Source organism: Contarinia nasturtii, unplaced genomic scaffold (genome assembly GCF_009176525.2).
Source record: "Contarinia nasturtii isolate CC-2019 unplaced genomic scaffold, AAFC_CNas_1.1 Cnas_scaffold_1101, whole genome shotgun sequence".
Lineage (NCBI taxonomy): Eukaryota > Metazoa > Arthropoda > Insecta > Diptera > Cecidomyiidae > Contarinia > Contarinia nasturtii.
Window position 1 is genome coordinate 768,922 of NW_022198445.1, and position 13,728 is coordinate 782,649.

Genomic DNA, 13,728 nt, shown 5'->3' on the forward strand with positions numbered 1-13,728 from the left:
GAAGGCTCATTTTGAAATATGAAATAAATGTACTCTTTAATCGGATCAATAAGCATTCAAGCCAATGTTTCAAGTCATATACGGTAAGATTCGATTTAATGCATCAATAAAGATAAATCAATTGCAAATTGATATTTCAGTAGCAACCGAGCGAATGGCATTTTGCATGAGAACTCGGCATTTTATAAATATACATTCTAAAAAAACAACGGCAAGCTTCAGCACAAAAAACAACGGCACATTTTTTTAATTGCTTCATTCTCTTTAAAGCAAGGTAGCGATCGTTTTGCGAGAGAAAAAAAATCGAAATTAGTTTTTTCTCCGAAATATGAGGCTTTTTCATGCTTGGTCGCACTCACGATTCTAGACAATTTATTGTTCAAAAAAAGAGATGATGAACAAAACTATTGAATGCGCAAAATAGAGATACAAAAAATAATTTAAAACAATTATGAGTTTCGAGGTTCTTCTAAAATAACAATGAATTAGATCAATTCCGGCTCTCTGCTATTGGTAGAACACGTTTTTTCTTCTCTCTGTTGTCGAAGATGGTTAAAAAAAGTGGTCGATAAATTTTTGAATCGCGCATATCTACGCAAATGTTCTTCCATCTCATATACTCTTTTAGTTATCCCTTTAAAACAGCCAATCAACATAAATACGAATCCATTTCCATACAAGATGAGACAGTGAATAATTGAAAATGTCGCTTATACATCGACATGAAAGTAGATGCATTAGATGAATGATGTCTAACATATGATATGCATGCGTTTACACTTTGTACGGTTTTTTTTTCGTTCGTTTGGATTTCGAAAAAGTTTTTACAAATAACAACCATCGTTATAAGTTAAAAACCATGTTCAAATGACGCACCCTCTTTCGGTGTGATGTTGCTGACGACGTTCATTTCACGGTAATTTCATTTAAAACACTGCCTGCATCACTTACATTTTATGCATATGTGACATGGGATCGACCAAGAGCGCACAACGCACAGTAACATCAAATTTGTATGCCGCATTGTATATGTAGAGAAGAACGTTTCGTTCTTAAAAATAAAATAAATTGTCCAAATATTCAGATTTACTCAGTTCTAATCACAGCTTAACAGCTAACCGAACAAAGAGCGGTAAAAACATTTGAATATCTTCTTTTGGCTCGTTCAATTTCCATGTTTAATGCTCATAATAATCAGATTTGAAACGAATGACGTAAGAAGGAGGAAATGCCAGACGAGACGAATGAGAGTCACAACACACATCAAAAAAATGTATAATATGTTCGAGATACGCGATGACTTATAGACTTCAACCCGCCACTAAAAGGGCATGCTTCACTCTAATGAATGCGTTTTCGATTACTTCACGAGGTGCATTTTTAATGTGAACTTTGGTTAGACATGCGATTGTATCGACGATAAAATACAGTATCAGAGACCACATACGAAATAACTATCGGCTTTTTTTATGTTTCTTTCATTTCTTTATTTTAGAATCGGTAAATCCATCTATGGTTTAATATAAATGCCGCACAACGAATTTTTATATTCATACTCATAAAAATACTCATTTTTTTTTCTTTTAATTTTTCATATACAACTCATAAATACCATTTTATGTGAAAATGGAAGCCATTTACTAGTTTCTTTGTAGTTTTAAGAGCTGTAACTATGCCAACGTTCTAATTGGATAATTGGAGTTTATTTGTTATTTACCAGAAATACATTTTAATGTTGAACATTTGCTGATACATTTTGTATTCAATATTTGCGAGTTCAACAAACAATATGACTACTCTTGGGCAAAAAATTAGAAAAAAAATTAAATTATGATGTTACTCTTTTAGACACTCGAAGAAAAATATCTTCAGAAGGTTGTAGCAAAAAGTGTCTTGGGTCAAATTCCAAGTCACCACCTTTATGTCGTTCATCCAGCTCATAATTGAAATTCTGTAGCATTGAAATAAGTCCAACTTTTGTTTGAAGCTTGCCCAATCTCATGCCGATACAATTCCTTGGTCCATCGCCGAATGGAATATACGGTCTATTCACTAAATTCTTTCCAACTTCGTCGTCCAATCGCATTGGATCGAATTTATTTGGTTCATCATAAAACTGTTCATCTCTATGCATTCCAATAACTGACATATACACTTCAACGCCTTCTTCGATCACATTATCGGTGCCTGGAATGCGATATTCTTTTACGCATTTTCGATTTATCATTGGTAATACCGGATATTTTCGAAGGGTTTCTAAAATAAATGCAAAATGTTTTTTTCAAAAAAATCAATATGAAAAAAATAATACTCAAAACGTACCTTCAATACATTTTTCCAAATAAATCATATCCAATACTGTTTCATACGTAAGTTGTCCATTGTGTTTATTCAAAACTGTGTCAATTTCTTTGTGTACCCGATCTTGAATATCTGGATGTTTGGCCAATTCATATAAGCAATACGAAAGAGTCGTTGATGATGTTTCAAAGCCAGCGACATAGAATATAAGCGCTTGTGCGCAGATCTCATTCAAAGTTAACGTTTTTTGATTTTCATCGGCTTTGATCACTGTGCTCCACTCATCGTCTAATTGCACCGTTCCGCCATTTCTCAATTGAATCAAAAGTTGGAAAAAATCTTTTCGACTGTAATTGTTTTTTTCACGATATTCCAAATTTTGTTTAACAAGTGTTTTGATGAAGTCTTCAACATCCGACGGAATTCCTTTGATACGTAAAATTGGCATCAATTTTGGTGCAATAAATCGAATGAAAAATCGAATGCCATTCATGAATGTTGATGCAAAAAATTTACGTCCATTTTCGCGAAATTCATTATCTGGATTATTGATGCAATCCACATCAATGCCAAATGCAACCGACGCAATGATATTTGTCGAGTGACGCGCTGATATTTCACGAATATGAAGCGGTTCATTTTCACTCACCAAATTGTCTAAATAGCTGTGCAACGTTGAGCCACAATTTACGATTGTTGAGAACATTGCTTTTAATTTTCCCGAAGTGAACGTAGGGGTGAGTTTTGCTCGCATATTTTTCCATTTTTTACCGGGCAAAGCGAACAAATGTGCCGATAGAGGATCGTAGTCTTCATTACAATGTACTCCACGATCTGAAAAATGTGCGAAATCTTTAATCAATATGGTTCGCACCAGTTGTGGATCTTTTACGAATAAAATCGGCCGCATAATGCCATAGACTCCAAGAAATGGTTCGGTTGTTGTTCGGTAAACTCTCCAAAAGAAAAGACCGATTGATTCCTTTTGTGTAAGACCCGCTTTGAAGTGACCAAATAAAAGACTGGCATCCGACAGTGATTTGAAGCCATTACGATCCCAATACGAATAAGTTCGTTTAAGAAATAAGTACACCAATGTTAATATTACAATGATTAATGACAAGACGTCCACTTTCCAGCTACCAGTTAAATGAGCCATTTTGACTTTAGTACTTGAATTCTTCGAAGCGACTGAAATAAATCGTACAAATTTTAGCAAATATATGTCAAAATAAATGATGATAAGGGCGTTATTATCAGAGGCAGACTGATATAACATGTACTCTGCAATACCATTGATGACAAGTAAAATCAAAAGGTTACATTTTCAAATGTTTGATAATAATATCTTGACTTGCTTTTTAAAAGAACATTTGCAAAGTAAAATTTTGCTTATCTCAACTTGCAAGATTTCTATCAGCTCGAATTTATTGGAGTGAAATGATTTATGAACAATTAATAAAAGATCATGGATACAAAGTTTATTTCAAAGTCCAAGAAATGGTTCGTTAGTTATTCGATAGACCCGAACAGACTGTTTCTCTGCGAATACTGCTTTAAAGTGGTATAAAAGACTGACACCGAAAAGTGGTTTGAAATCTTGTCGTTCGCTTATTAAGATATAAATAAAATATCGTTAGTAGTCTGATAAACAAAATTTTGTCAGCACTTCACAAAAGTCTTCGAATATACTCGAACACACTTCTTCACTGAACTGAACTGAATCGCTTGCAGCAAATGATATTTATATGCACAACAACCATTTCGATTATGCAATTCTCTAAAACTGCAACAACTGTGCGTAGTGCCACACAGACTTAAAGATTAGCTAATCAATGGACAAAAAAAGAAAAATCAGTTTGTCATGTGATGGCCAGTCATGTGATAATCAATTTTTTCTTGTGTTTATTTCTGAATAATGGCTATAAACCGGATTAACTTATCGCATCAGTAATGTAGGCCGACTTTATTTTGTGGAGATTAGTGGTAATACACAGTATTAATTCAAACAGCATTTATCAATGTCACGTGCATATATTATCAATAAGCTTTCTTTGTAAACTGCAAATGTATGCATTTTATTTTGTTCTTGCAATACTTTCTTTTGCACTTTTTTGAACACAACAATACATTTCATTCCAAGTGAAAATAAAAATAAATAATTTTTCTAGATGTTAACAGTGAACAATCTATTTTTTAGTTGAGCTTAGAAATCTGAAGATTAATCCCATTACGGGGTTGAAGTAAAAAGTGTCGCGGCTCAAAATCCATTTCACGATCTTCTTGTCGATCTGCTAGTTCGTATTTGAATGTTTGTAACATTAATACGAGGCCCACCTTGGTTTGCATTTTTCCGAGTCGCATGCCAATGCAATTCCTCGGCCCATCACCAAAAGAGTAATACGGTCGATCCAAATGAGTTTTTCCTGCTAAGTTATCCTCACTAAATCGATCTGGGTTGAATTTATCAGGTTCTTCGTAGTATTTTTCATCTCGTTGCAATCCCAATACAGATATAAATACTTCAATGCCCTTTTCAATCACATTGTTCGTACCTGGGATGCAATATTCTTTCACGCAAGTTCGATTTAGCATCGGCAATACTGGATATTTTCGAAGAGTTTCTATAGAAGAAAATACGACTAGTTTCGAAAAAAACTAAGAATGAAAAAAGACCCGTACCATCAATACATTTTTCCAAATATTTCATATCGCAAACGGCTTCATAAGTCAAATGTCCGTTATGTATTTCCAAAGTCTTGTGAATGTCATGACGTACACGCTCCTGAATTTCCGGATTTTTGGCCATTTCATATAAGCAATACGAGAGTGTTGTAGACGATGTTTCAAATCCTAAATTAGAAATAAAAATAAAATATTTGTTTGTAAATTAGGCTTTAAAAAGAAAAACCAACCCGCGGCATAGAAAACAAATGTTTGAGCACAGATTTCATTCAATGTCATTGTTTTTTGGCCTTCATCGGCCTTTATCACTGTGTCCCATTCATCTAATTGCGCTGTGCCGCCATTTCTCAGTTGAATCAACAACTGGAAAAAGTCCTTACGAATCACATTATTCGTTTCACGATGTTCCAAATTTTGTTTCACAATCGATTTGATAAAGTCTTCAACTTCATTGTCAACTGACTTAATGCGAAGAATGCTCATCAATTTGGGCGCGATAAATTTAAGAAAGAATCGAACTGCATTCCAAAAACTTGCGGTAAATACTCGACGACCATTTTCACGAAATTCATGATCTGGATTATTGATACAATCCACATCCAAACCAAATGCAACCGACGCAATGACATTTGTTGAATGTCTAGCGGAAATTTCACGTACATCCAATAACTCGCCGCTTTCAACGACTTTATCAAGGTAATTCTGTAACGTTGATCCACATTCAAGCAGAGTTGAAAACATTCCTTTTAATTTGCCCGTTGTGAATGTGGGCGATAATTTTACACGTAGATTCCGCCACTTTTGACCAGATAGAGCGAATAAATGTGCCGATAATGGGTCGTAGTCTTCATTGCAATGAACACCACGATCCGAAAAATGTACAAAATCCTTTACCAAAATCGTTCGCACAAGTTCTGCATCTTTTATCAATAGCATCGGACGGAGAAAGCCGTAAACTCCCAAAAATGGCTCGTTCGTACTTTTATAGATGCGATTGAAAAAGTGACCGACCGACTCTTTTTGAGCGAATGTCGCTCTGAAGTGGCCAAATAAAAGACTGACATCGGAAAGTGATTTGAATCCTCTTCGATCCCAATATGAATATGTTCGTTTGAGAAATAAGTAAATTAGTGTTATTATTCCAAGAAACGAGACAAACACATCCACTTTCCAACTGTCGGTAAAAAATGCCATTTTAAACACAAAATGCTTATAAAATTCACGTATTTGCTTTCTGTCTCGGTCAGAACTGAATGATTACTGACCTTAGCCTACCTTCATATTTATACTATCTGCAAAATTATTTAAAGAAGCGATAACATAACGATTAAGTGATAAGAAGTCAGCTTGTAATCAATTCAAATGATATAATTTCAAAAAATTGTGAAATTAAGCAAATACTTCATACACTCGAATTAGAATTCGAGATACGAGTCTTATCAAAATACAATTTTGATTTTGTTTTTAAATTGTATGGATGGAATTTTCAATTCGTTTCATCTATTTTCTTTTGTAATGAAAACAATCAATTTCTATCAATGAACTATTTCGAAAATAGAATCATTCAAGTGCACGATCTGATAACTTAATGGAACATAATGATTGCAATCAATCAATAGTTTGTCTACCAATGAGTTGAAATTTATATAGCTTCAAATGCAATGTTGCAATAGAATTGAAGCGCCATAAGATGCAACTGTGAATTAGAAGAATTTTAAAGTGCAATTTGACCCCATTTATAGTTCAAAAGCAGTTGTTCAACTATCGCGTGCTTCAAATGGGCTTATAAGTTGATGAACGATGAAAACCGTTTGTGAGTAAATACGATTTGCGAAAAAAAAATGAAAGGAAATATCATTCTTAAACGAATTTGTAGGGCATGGGAGAATAGTTTGATTCACAAAAAATGCATGCATGTATATTTCATGTGTACGATATTACAGAGTATACATTCGAATCGATTATAATCAGATATTTATCGTGATAGCATTTTTGAGATACATGAAATGTGCCATGTACGCGACACCGACTCTTTGTAACCCATTGTAAAATAAAATGTGTATATTTTCCCATTTGTTTGCGCTTGTGCATGACGTCTCGATTTATTGGGAATGGATGCACTGACCCACGTTCAATACTCCCGAGAAAAGTAGCATTAACAAGACTAAATAAATACATTGACAGCGATTCGGAAAATTATGCTCATAACGACAATGATGAAACGTTCTTTTTTTTCTTCTTCTTCTTCTTTTTTCACAATGGAACGAGGGATAGGTAATGAGCCGCGTCTCAATAAACTGCATGCAAGCAAACAAAAACAATATGACAACGCACAGTATCTAAACAATGAGTTTGTATCACATTTGTTCATAAAATAAAAGTAACGATCGATTCGTATTCGATGTTGTGTTGTGGTCATGTGCAAGCGCACAATGCATGCATATATTTTGGGTGAGACTTTGTCGTTTATAGTTTTGTTGTACGGTAAAAGCCAATTGAAACGTATGTCCGTGCCTTTGACAAACGCATTGAACACGTAAAATTGTCACAATTTTTTTTTTTCCAAAACGAAGCGTGTATGAACGCATTAAGAGAGGTACAGAGTAAAAGGGAAAGGGAAAGAAAGAAAAAAGAACTGCATACAAATGAATACCTTGTGCATATACACGACAAAAAAAGTCATTATATCGACGTTGTGCTAGGTCGTTTTTCGCATTGCACCTCATTTCTCTTGTTCACCCCTTGTTCGATGACGAGATTTGCTTGCAGTGCAAAGTGTAATAAATCCATTGCATTGCTTGTTCGACCAATGTCGACGACATAGACGTGCGAGATGGGAGAATATCATTGTGTATAATGTGAATCGATGACGAATGGTTTATTGTTATAGTTATTAAAATTAATACCAGGTTCTATTACACGCATTGGCAGCTTTATTTTTATTTTCATTTTTTTCCCATTTTCTCTCGCCCATGGAACAGAAGCTTGTTTGTTTCTCTTTTTTCTAGCAAAGTCACGTCATCGTCTAAAATCTATGTATATAGTGTCGAATGACGTGCAGACACTATGTACCTTTTTGTAGTCGATTTTTTTTACACGCTCTCAAAACACACACGAAAAACTTTAATTCAATTGTCTGGATGGAACCCTCTTTGTTTTAAATTTGAGAGGCGAGTCCATTGTTTTCGAGGAGGGTTTCATTCTCTGGTACGCATATACTTTGTAATTAGTTTCGATTCTGAAAATCGAGATGCAAAACGGCACTTAATCACGAAATGGCCAAAATCGATTGGACACCCTGAAGGTTATAGTGTCGATCTGGTACTTAGTAGTAATTATTATCTACGACGTTTAATTAAAATCGGTCGAAAAGTCATTTATATTCGGCTTGTTTGTGATATGCATGAACTACAAAAATGATGACTAAAAATAACAGATGTGCGTCGCATATATCCAAATCCATTCCATTTCACCGCATAATCTTGTCTATGCATTTTTAATCTGAATTTGTGGAGTTGCCTACGGAAATTCGCTTCCATGATTTCGACAAGTATTGTGAGCCATTTTGAAACTTTTATCCCCTATTTCGTGTATCGTTTGTTTCATCGAATTCACCCTGATTTTTGCACTCATCTCTCACAATTTTGCCTCAACATTATTGCGTAATTTTCCAGCGACACTTTTCCGTCTGCATTTGTAACAACTTCCTTTCTATCTTTTTCGTATGTTTCTTGATCTATGCACATAACGACCAATACGATGAAGTCAGTTTTTGTATGGTGTCGCACTGCTTTGTTGTCTCTGCATCAAAAATTGCTTCCTTCATCCAATCATTAAAAGCAATCATGTGTTCAAGATTGAAATTGTGTGTTCAGTATCATCAATGCAGACGCATAAATCAAGTAAAAATCGAATGACGTGATGATAAATGAGCGGAAAACGAGGTGCTTTTGCCACTTAAGATCAGAGAAGCAATCAGTACAACAAACGACACATGCAAATTGCTCGGATATCTCGTATTTTATTCAAAAGTACAGTTAGACCAATTAAAAACAAGCAGTTCAATAGCCACGTGGCCGATTTAAATCATCGATATACGCAATTTCAATTGCTTCCGAAGGCACTATTTATTAATACATCTGGAAAAGTTGATTGAAAAGAAGACGAAAAAAGTGAGAAGAAAGAGGAAACGCGTTCGTTTTGTGATATGATATATGCAAAAGTAAGCAATGATTAGACGTGTGCACTTTGCCTCGGCGACTACTTAAACTCACTAGCTAATAGATATTGATTAAAGAGTACATAAAAGTGCACCAACACTTGAGAAGTTTGCACGTCCGCCAATGCAACCGTTGCAAAACAAAAAAACACACACATCATCCAGTGTTGCATGTTCACAAATATTTATAAATATTGTGTGAGCTGTTGGCCGATCAGAGTTCTAGAGGTGCAATGCATTATTGATGGGTTTCGATTTCTTTTTGTAATTCTTTGCGCTTTTTTGTTTCGTTTACGGTTGCTTTTACTTCTTGTCTCGCGCGCTGTTTGTTTGCATATTACAAACACACGATATAATAATTTGCACATATTTTCTCTCTTTGGTTTCAACGTCATTGCCTTTTGCAAAAACAAAAATAACGAAAAAAATAAATTATCGGGTACAATGGCTCTTGAAGCCAACCAAAATCAACATCCATTTTGTTTAACGTGCAAAAAAAAAATCAGCTGAATAACAACTTTGAAATCGAATTACAACATACTTAAACGGGGAATATCGACGGAACAAAGGAGGAAATGAATATAATGCGATCGTCTCGTTAGAATAATTGATGGGCATTGATTTTGAATCGAAGATTTTTGAAGGAGAAATGATGACTGCAAAGATTCCCATTTTTTTTTCGTTTGGCGTTGGGCAGATTTCGAATATTCAATATGGTCCTGCGCAATATGATTTGTGACTTTCATGTTCATATTATGCAAATGTGGTGAATTACTTATTGTCTCGCCATGGGTGCGCGCAATGCTATTCAAACTAAACGATGTGATTGCTAATAAAATTGCCTCCTTATATCGACTCAATAATCTCTTGATCTTACACATACAGCGATCCATATGATTTAACAACAACAACAAACATCTGTGTATGCATGCATAATTGACTCATGAACACAGAACGTAGCGAAATGAGAGCCAATGAACCGAAACAATTTCAAACAATCGGTTCCACTTAAGTTGTTCAATCAAGAATTAAGTTTCATTTCGTTTTAATTGTCTATTAACTTGCAAACGAAACTCAAACGACAACGTGGATTTCTAAATTGTTCAATTACGTTGCGCACTCTCGTACTGTCATCCAGTAATCTAATTTGATTTATGCTGGTGACATTTGAACGAGCGAGAAAGAGAGAAAGAGAGAGAGAAAAGCAATATTGATGTACAATAATTGCTGAGTACAATTTTCCCTTTCGTTATTTTGTATTGTCCTCGACCATGATCGATGTAATACAACGATAAAGTGGCATGCATATCAATTTGTTGACCAAAACAAAAGAATGTCACGTCTGATGCGAAATGCCAAAGTATTCGTCGACGGAAAATTCGACGTTGCAGTTATTAAAAGTTAACATGTACTTATCGACAATCAATCGAATGTTCCGGATACAAAAGACAAAACCGTAGTGTATGACTACGGAGTGTCTGTGTGTGTAACTTGAAGCAATTAACCAACATGAGATTGGAATTTTGTTTGTGCCATAAATGGGCACAGAGATAGTCTGTATGCCGTTGCGGTTTGGCTGCTGATGGTTTGTCGTCTGGTTACGATTGCATCAATAGTCGCACAAAACACATAAGCTCACATCTCGATCGTTGACAATAAACTTGATTTTGTGAACGATATACAAAGTCACACAGTGTGTGTGCGTACATATGAGCACTGCACAGCAAGTACTCAACGATTGCATTTATAAGGCGAAATAGTAGAGATTTTTCCATCGGCCACTTTATCTTTCTATTAAGATTTGTTGTTTTGGTCGAATATATCAAACACACATACAGCGACCAATGTAAGCCCATTCAATAAATTACCAAGACATCACTCTCTAGGAAATAGACGGGTGATAACACGTAAAACATATGACGTGATTAACACAGATGACATTCAACCAACTGAACGTGCAATGCAACGTATACAACAATAAGCGATCGTTGCAAATCCAAATTGCAGCTCATTCAATTCTTCGCAGAACTCACACATTAAACTCATTAATTTTCATTAGCTTGGGGAGAGATGTAGAAAAAATACGCACATGTATAGTTTTATAAATGTTGCAAAAGTGAGACACAAATCTTGACATACGGACCGACAAAAAAAGTTCATTTTTAGATTTATTTTAAATTTATCATTGCATGGGGTAAACGAAATTGCAATCAAAAATCGAGTGTCGTCTATGTATAGTGCGCACTGAAGTGTGATGATGCGTTGTCGCCACACCGATTCCACCAGTTTGTCGTCGTCTCTTCAATATTTTCATAAAATTGCAATAAAAATTAAAATACAATATTCGAGCCGAAAAAAAGGCAAGAGAAAGAGCACGAGGAAAAAAAAGAACCATAGGCAAATGAATCATCCGACACGACAATGCCTTTGTGACGCCTCTATCAGCCTTCGTACGTGATTCTTGTTCATAATAATTCGACCGGTTACCATGCTGTGCTCAGCACATGTGTCTCTAGCTCATTCTCTCTCTCCCTCTCTCTCTCTATTTCTCTATTTATGTTTTTGTTATTTTCATTATTCGCCATTCGTTTGTCCAAAATTGTGATTTCCGCCAGCAAATATTGTGTGCGTCTAGTATTTAAATATACAATCTTTAATTTCACCCTTGCCTTCTTCCATAATATTGATGATATATTCATAACGAAATTACATTTGATTTTATTATAAAATTTCGCATTCAACGGATACTATTTGTATATGCAAGAGAATATCTCAATTCACGTTGTTCTTCCCACGACTGTGATCCTATAAGTGTACACAATACAAGGCACTATAAACAATTCGCTTTGTCTGTACAACCTCGTTTCGGTTTGTGTAAATGTAAACCAATACCCCAACAACACTAAACACATTTATTCTAGTTTTTTTTCCTCTATAGCCACATTTGGTTTTTGTGGGCTCTCTCTCTCTTTCTCTCCGTCTCGGTTGGAAAGTGAGCGACTCACTTTGAAAATGGCATTTTTTTTTATTCGGAGAATACGATCGTAACTATTCATTGAATACAAGCGCTCAACATTTGTACATATACATACTTAACGTGCGATGCGCCGAGACAGCAGCGACGCGAATTTGCCGGTATTTCTTTTGTTTATGCTACAAATATAAAGTATACACAATTGCCTGTTTCTCCAAACAGCGAATCATTGCAATACATTAATCATTCATTACGTCTATGTTCGCGCGTGGTTGAAATGAAGGGGAAATCATCATACACAATTTGTGTCTCTGTGTTTTTTCAAGCAGTCTATAGAAGGAGAATCCATTTCGCCGCGCCCAACTTTTTACCGTGAAAAAGTTTGATTCAATGGAAACGGTCGGTATTTATTAGCATGAAGCACGAAAATAGACGCGTTCACATCGTAGCAACCAATATTTTCTGTGGAGATTTGAAATTAAGTTTGCTGGAGTTCGATGAAGAATTTTTTTCTTCGAAAAAATGTGCTATCCAATTAATCATGTAAATATCAAAATTCCATTCTCAATTTAGATTGGAAACAAATTGATTTTCTCAGTTTTCATAATAAAAGACTTTTTAAAAGAAACGCTTGGATCATTTGGTTTCAAAACATAAACATTTCTTCCGTTTCCTTTCAGTTTTTTTTTTTAAATAAAAGAAAATTGACGATGGCGATATTTGATCAAAGTAATACAATTTGTATAAATGAGTAACGATCAAAAATGTAAACATTCTCATCGTCAGTTATTTCTGCGTTATGTTAGACTAAACGCTGAGAATTGTAAACAATAACAGAAACATTACGATGAGTGCAATCATAACAAAAAAGATTGTCTATTTTTATGCGGATTTTTGTTGTTGTTTCGCATCGAAACCGAAATGTTTACAAACAACTTAACGCGAGTGCATTGAAATGTTCGATCTTCGGCCCTTTTTTCCACACAATGCAAAACAATAAACTGTTAAATTTTAAATGGCGAATCATTTGAAATGGCAAAGAAAACAAAATGTTTGTTTTTAATCTTTTGTAAGATTCATCCGAGAATTCATATATGCATTTGATTCTTCTCTTCCAAGTCAACGAATCATGAAGATGCATAAAGAGAAGCCACTTACAACTTTATGCTTGCTCAAAAATCATTTGTAAAAACCAAAAAAAAAAACCTTGTAAACTAATCGCTTGTTGTTAAATTGCATTTTATTTCAAGTGCAAGCAATGCTTTGCAGTTAACAAGCAAGCAATTTTTCAATTACCACAGAAAATTTGTTATCCAAAATGTCATCGCATTTACGAGCAAGAAGTGAGAATTCGTTACTAGTTTTACACACAACGATTACTACATGAAAATTGGAATAGTTTTTAAAGAGCGCACAAAATGAAAAAAAAAACCACACAAAAATCGTAATTAGAAAGCTGGTCTCGTTCGCATTTAATACGATCCACTGTGTGTCAAAATGCGCAAGTACACAATGTATAATAATAATATTTGAATTGTACCGAAATGAA

General features: G+C 34.8%; 2 protein-coding genes across 2 annotated transcripts in view; one reads left to right on the top strand and one right to left on the bottom strand.

Moving 5' to 3' along the window:
• The window catches only part of LOC116344604 (microtubule-associated protein Jupiter), a 67,773-nt gene that overhangs the window by 14,776 nt on the left and 39,269 nt on the right, over positions 1-13,728 (top strand). The window lies entirely within an intron of this gene.
• On the bottom strand, positions 1,535-3,982 carry LOC116344603 (probable cytochrome P450 6d5). The gene is made up of 2 exons (XM_031773213.1): positions 2,323-3,982; positions 1,535-2,256 (listed from the first exon to the last, which is right to left on the bottom strand). Exons 1-2 carry the CDS (start codon positions 3,578-3,580, stop codon positions 1,829-1,831), a joined length of 1,686 nt encoding a protein of 561 aa, XP_031629073.1. The 5' UTR covers positions 3,581-3,982; the 3' UTR covers positions 1,535-1,828.

Bases quoted from the DNA above. Each gene is read 5' to 3' on its own strand.
- LOC116344603 (XM_031773213.1), bottom strand. From the start codon at position 3,580: ATGTTATATCAGTCTGCCTCTGATAATAACGCCCTTATCATCATTTAT. The intron at 2,257-2,322 runs GTACGTTTTGAG...CATTTATTTTAG, and splicing joins TTTGGAAAAATGTATTGAAG to AAACCCTTCGAAAATATCCG.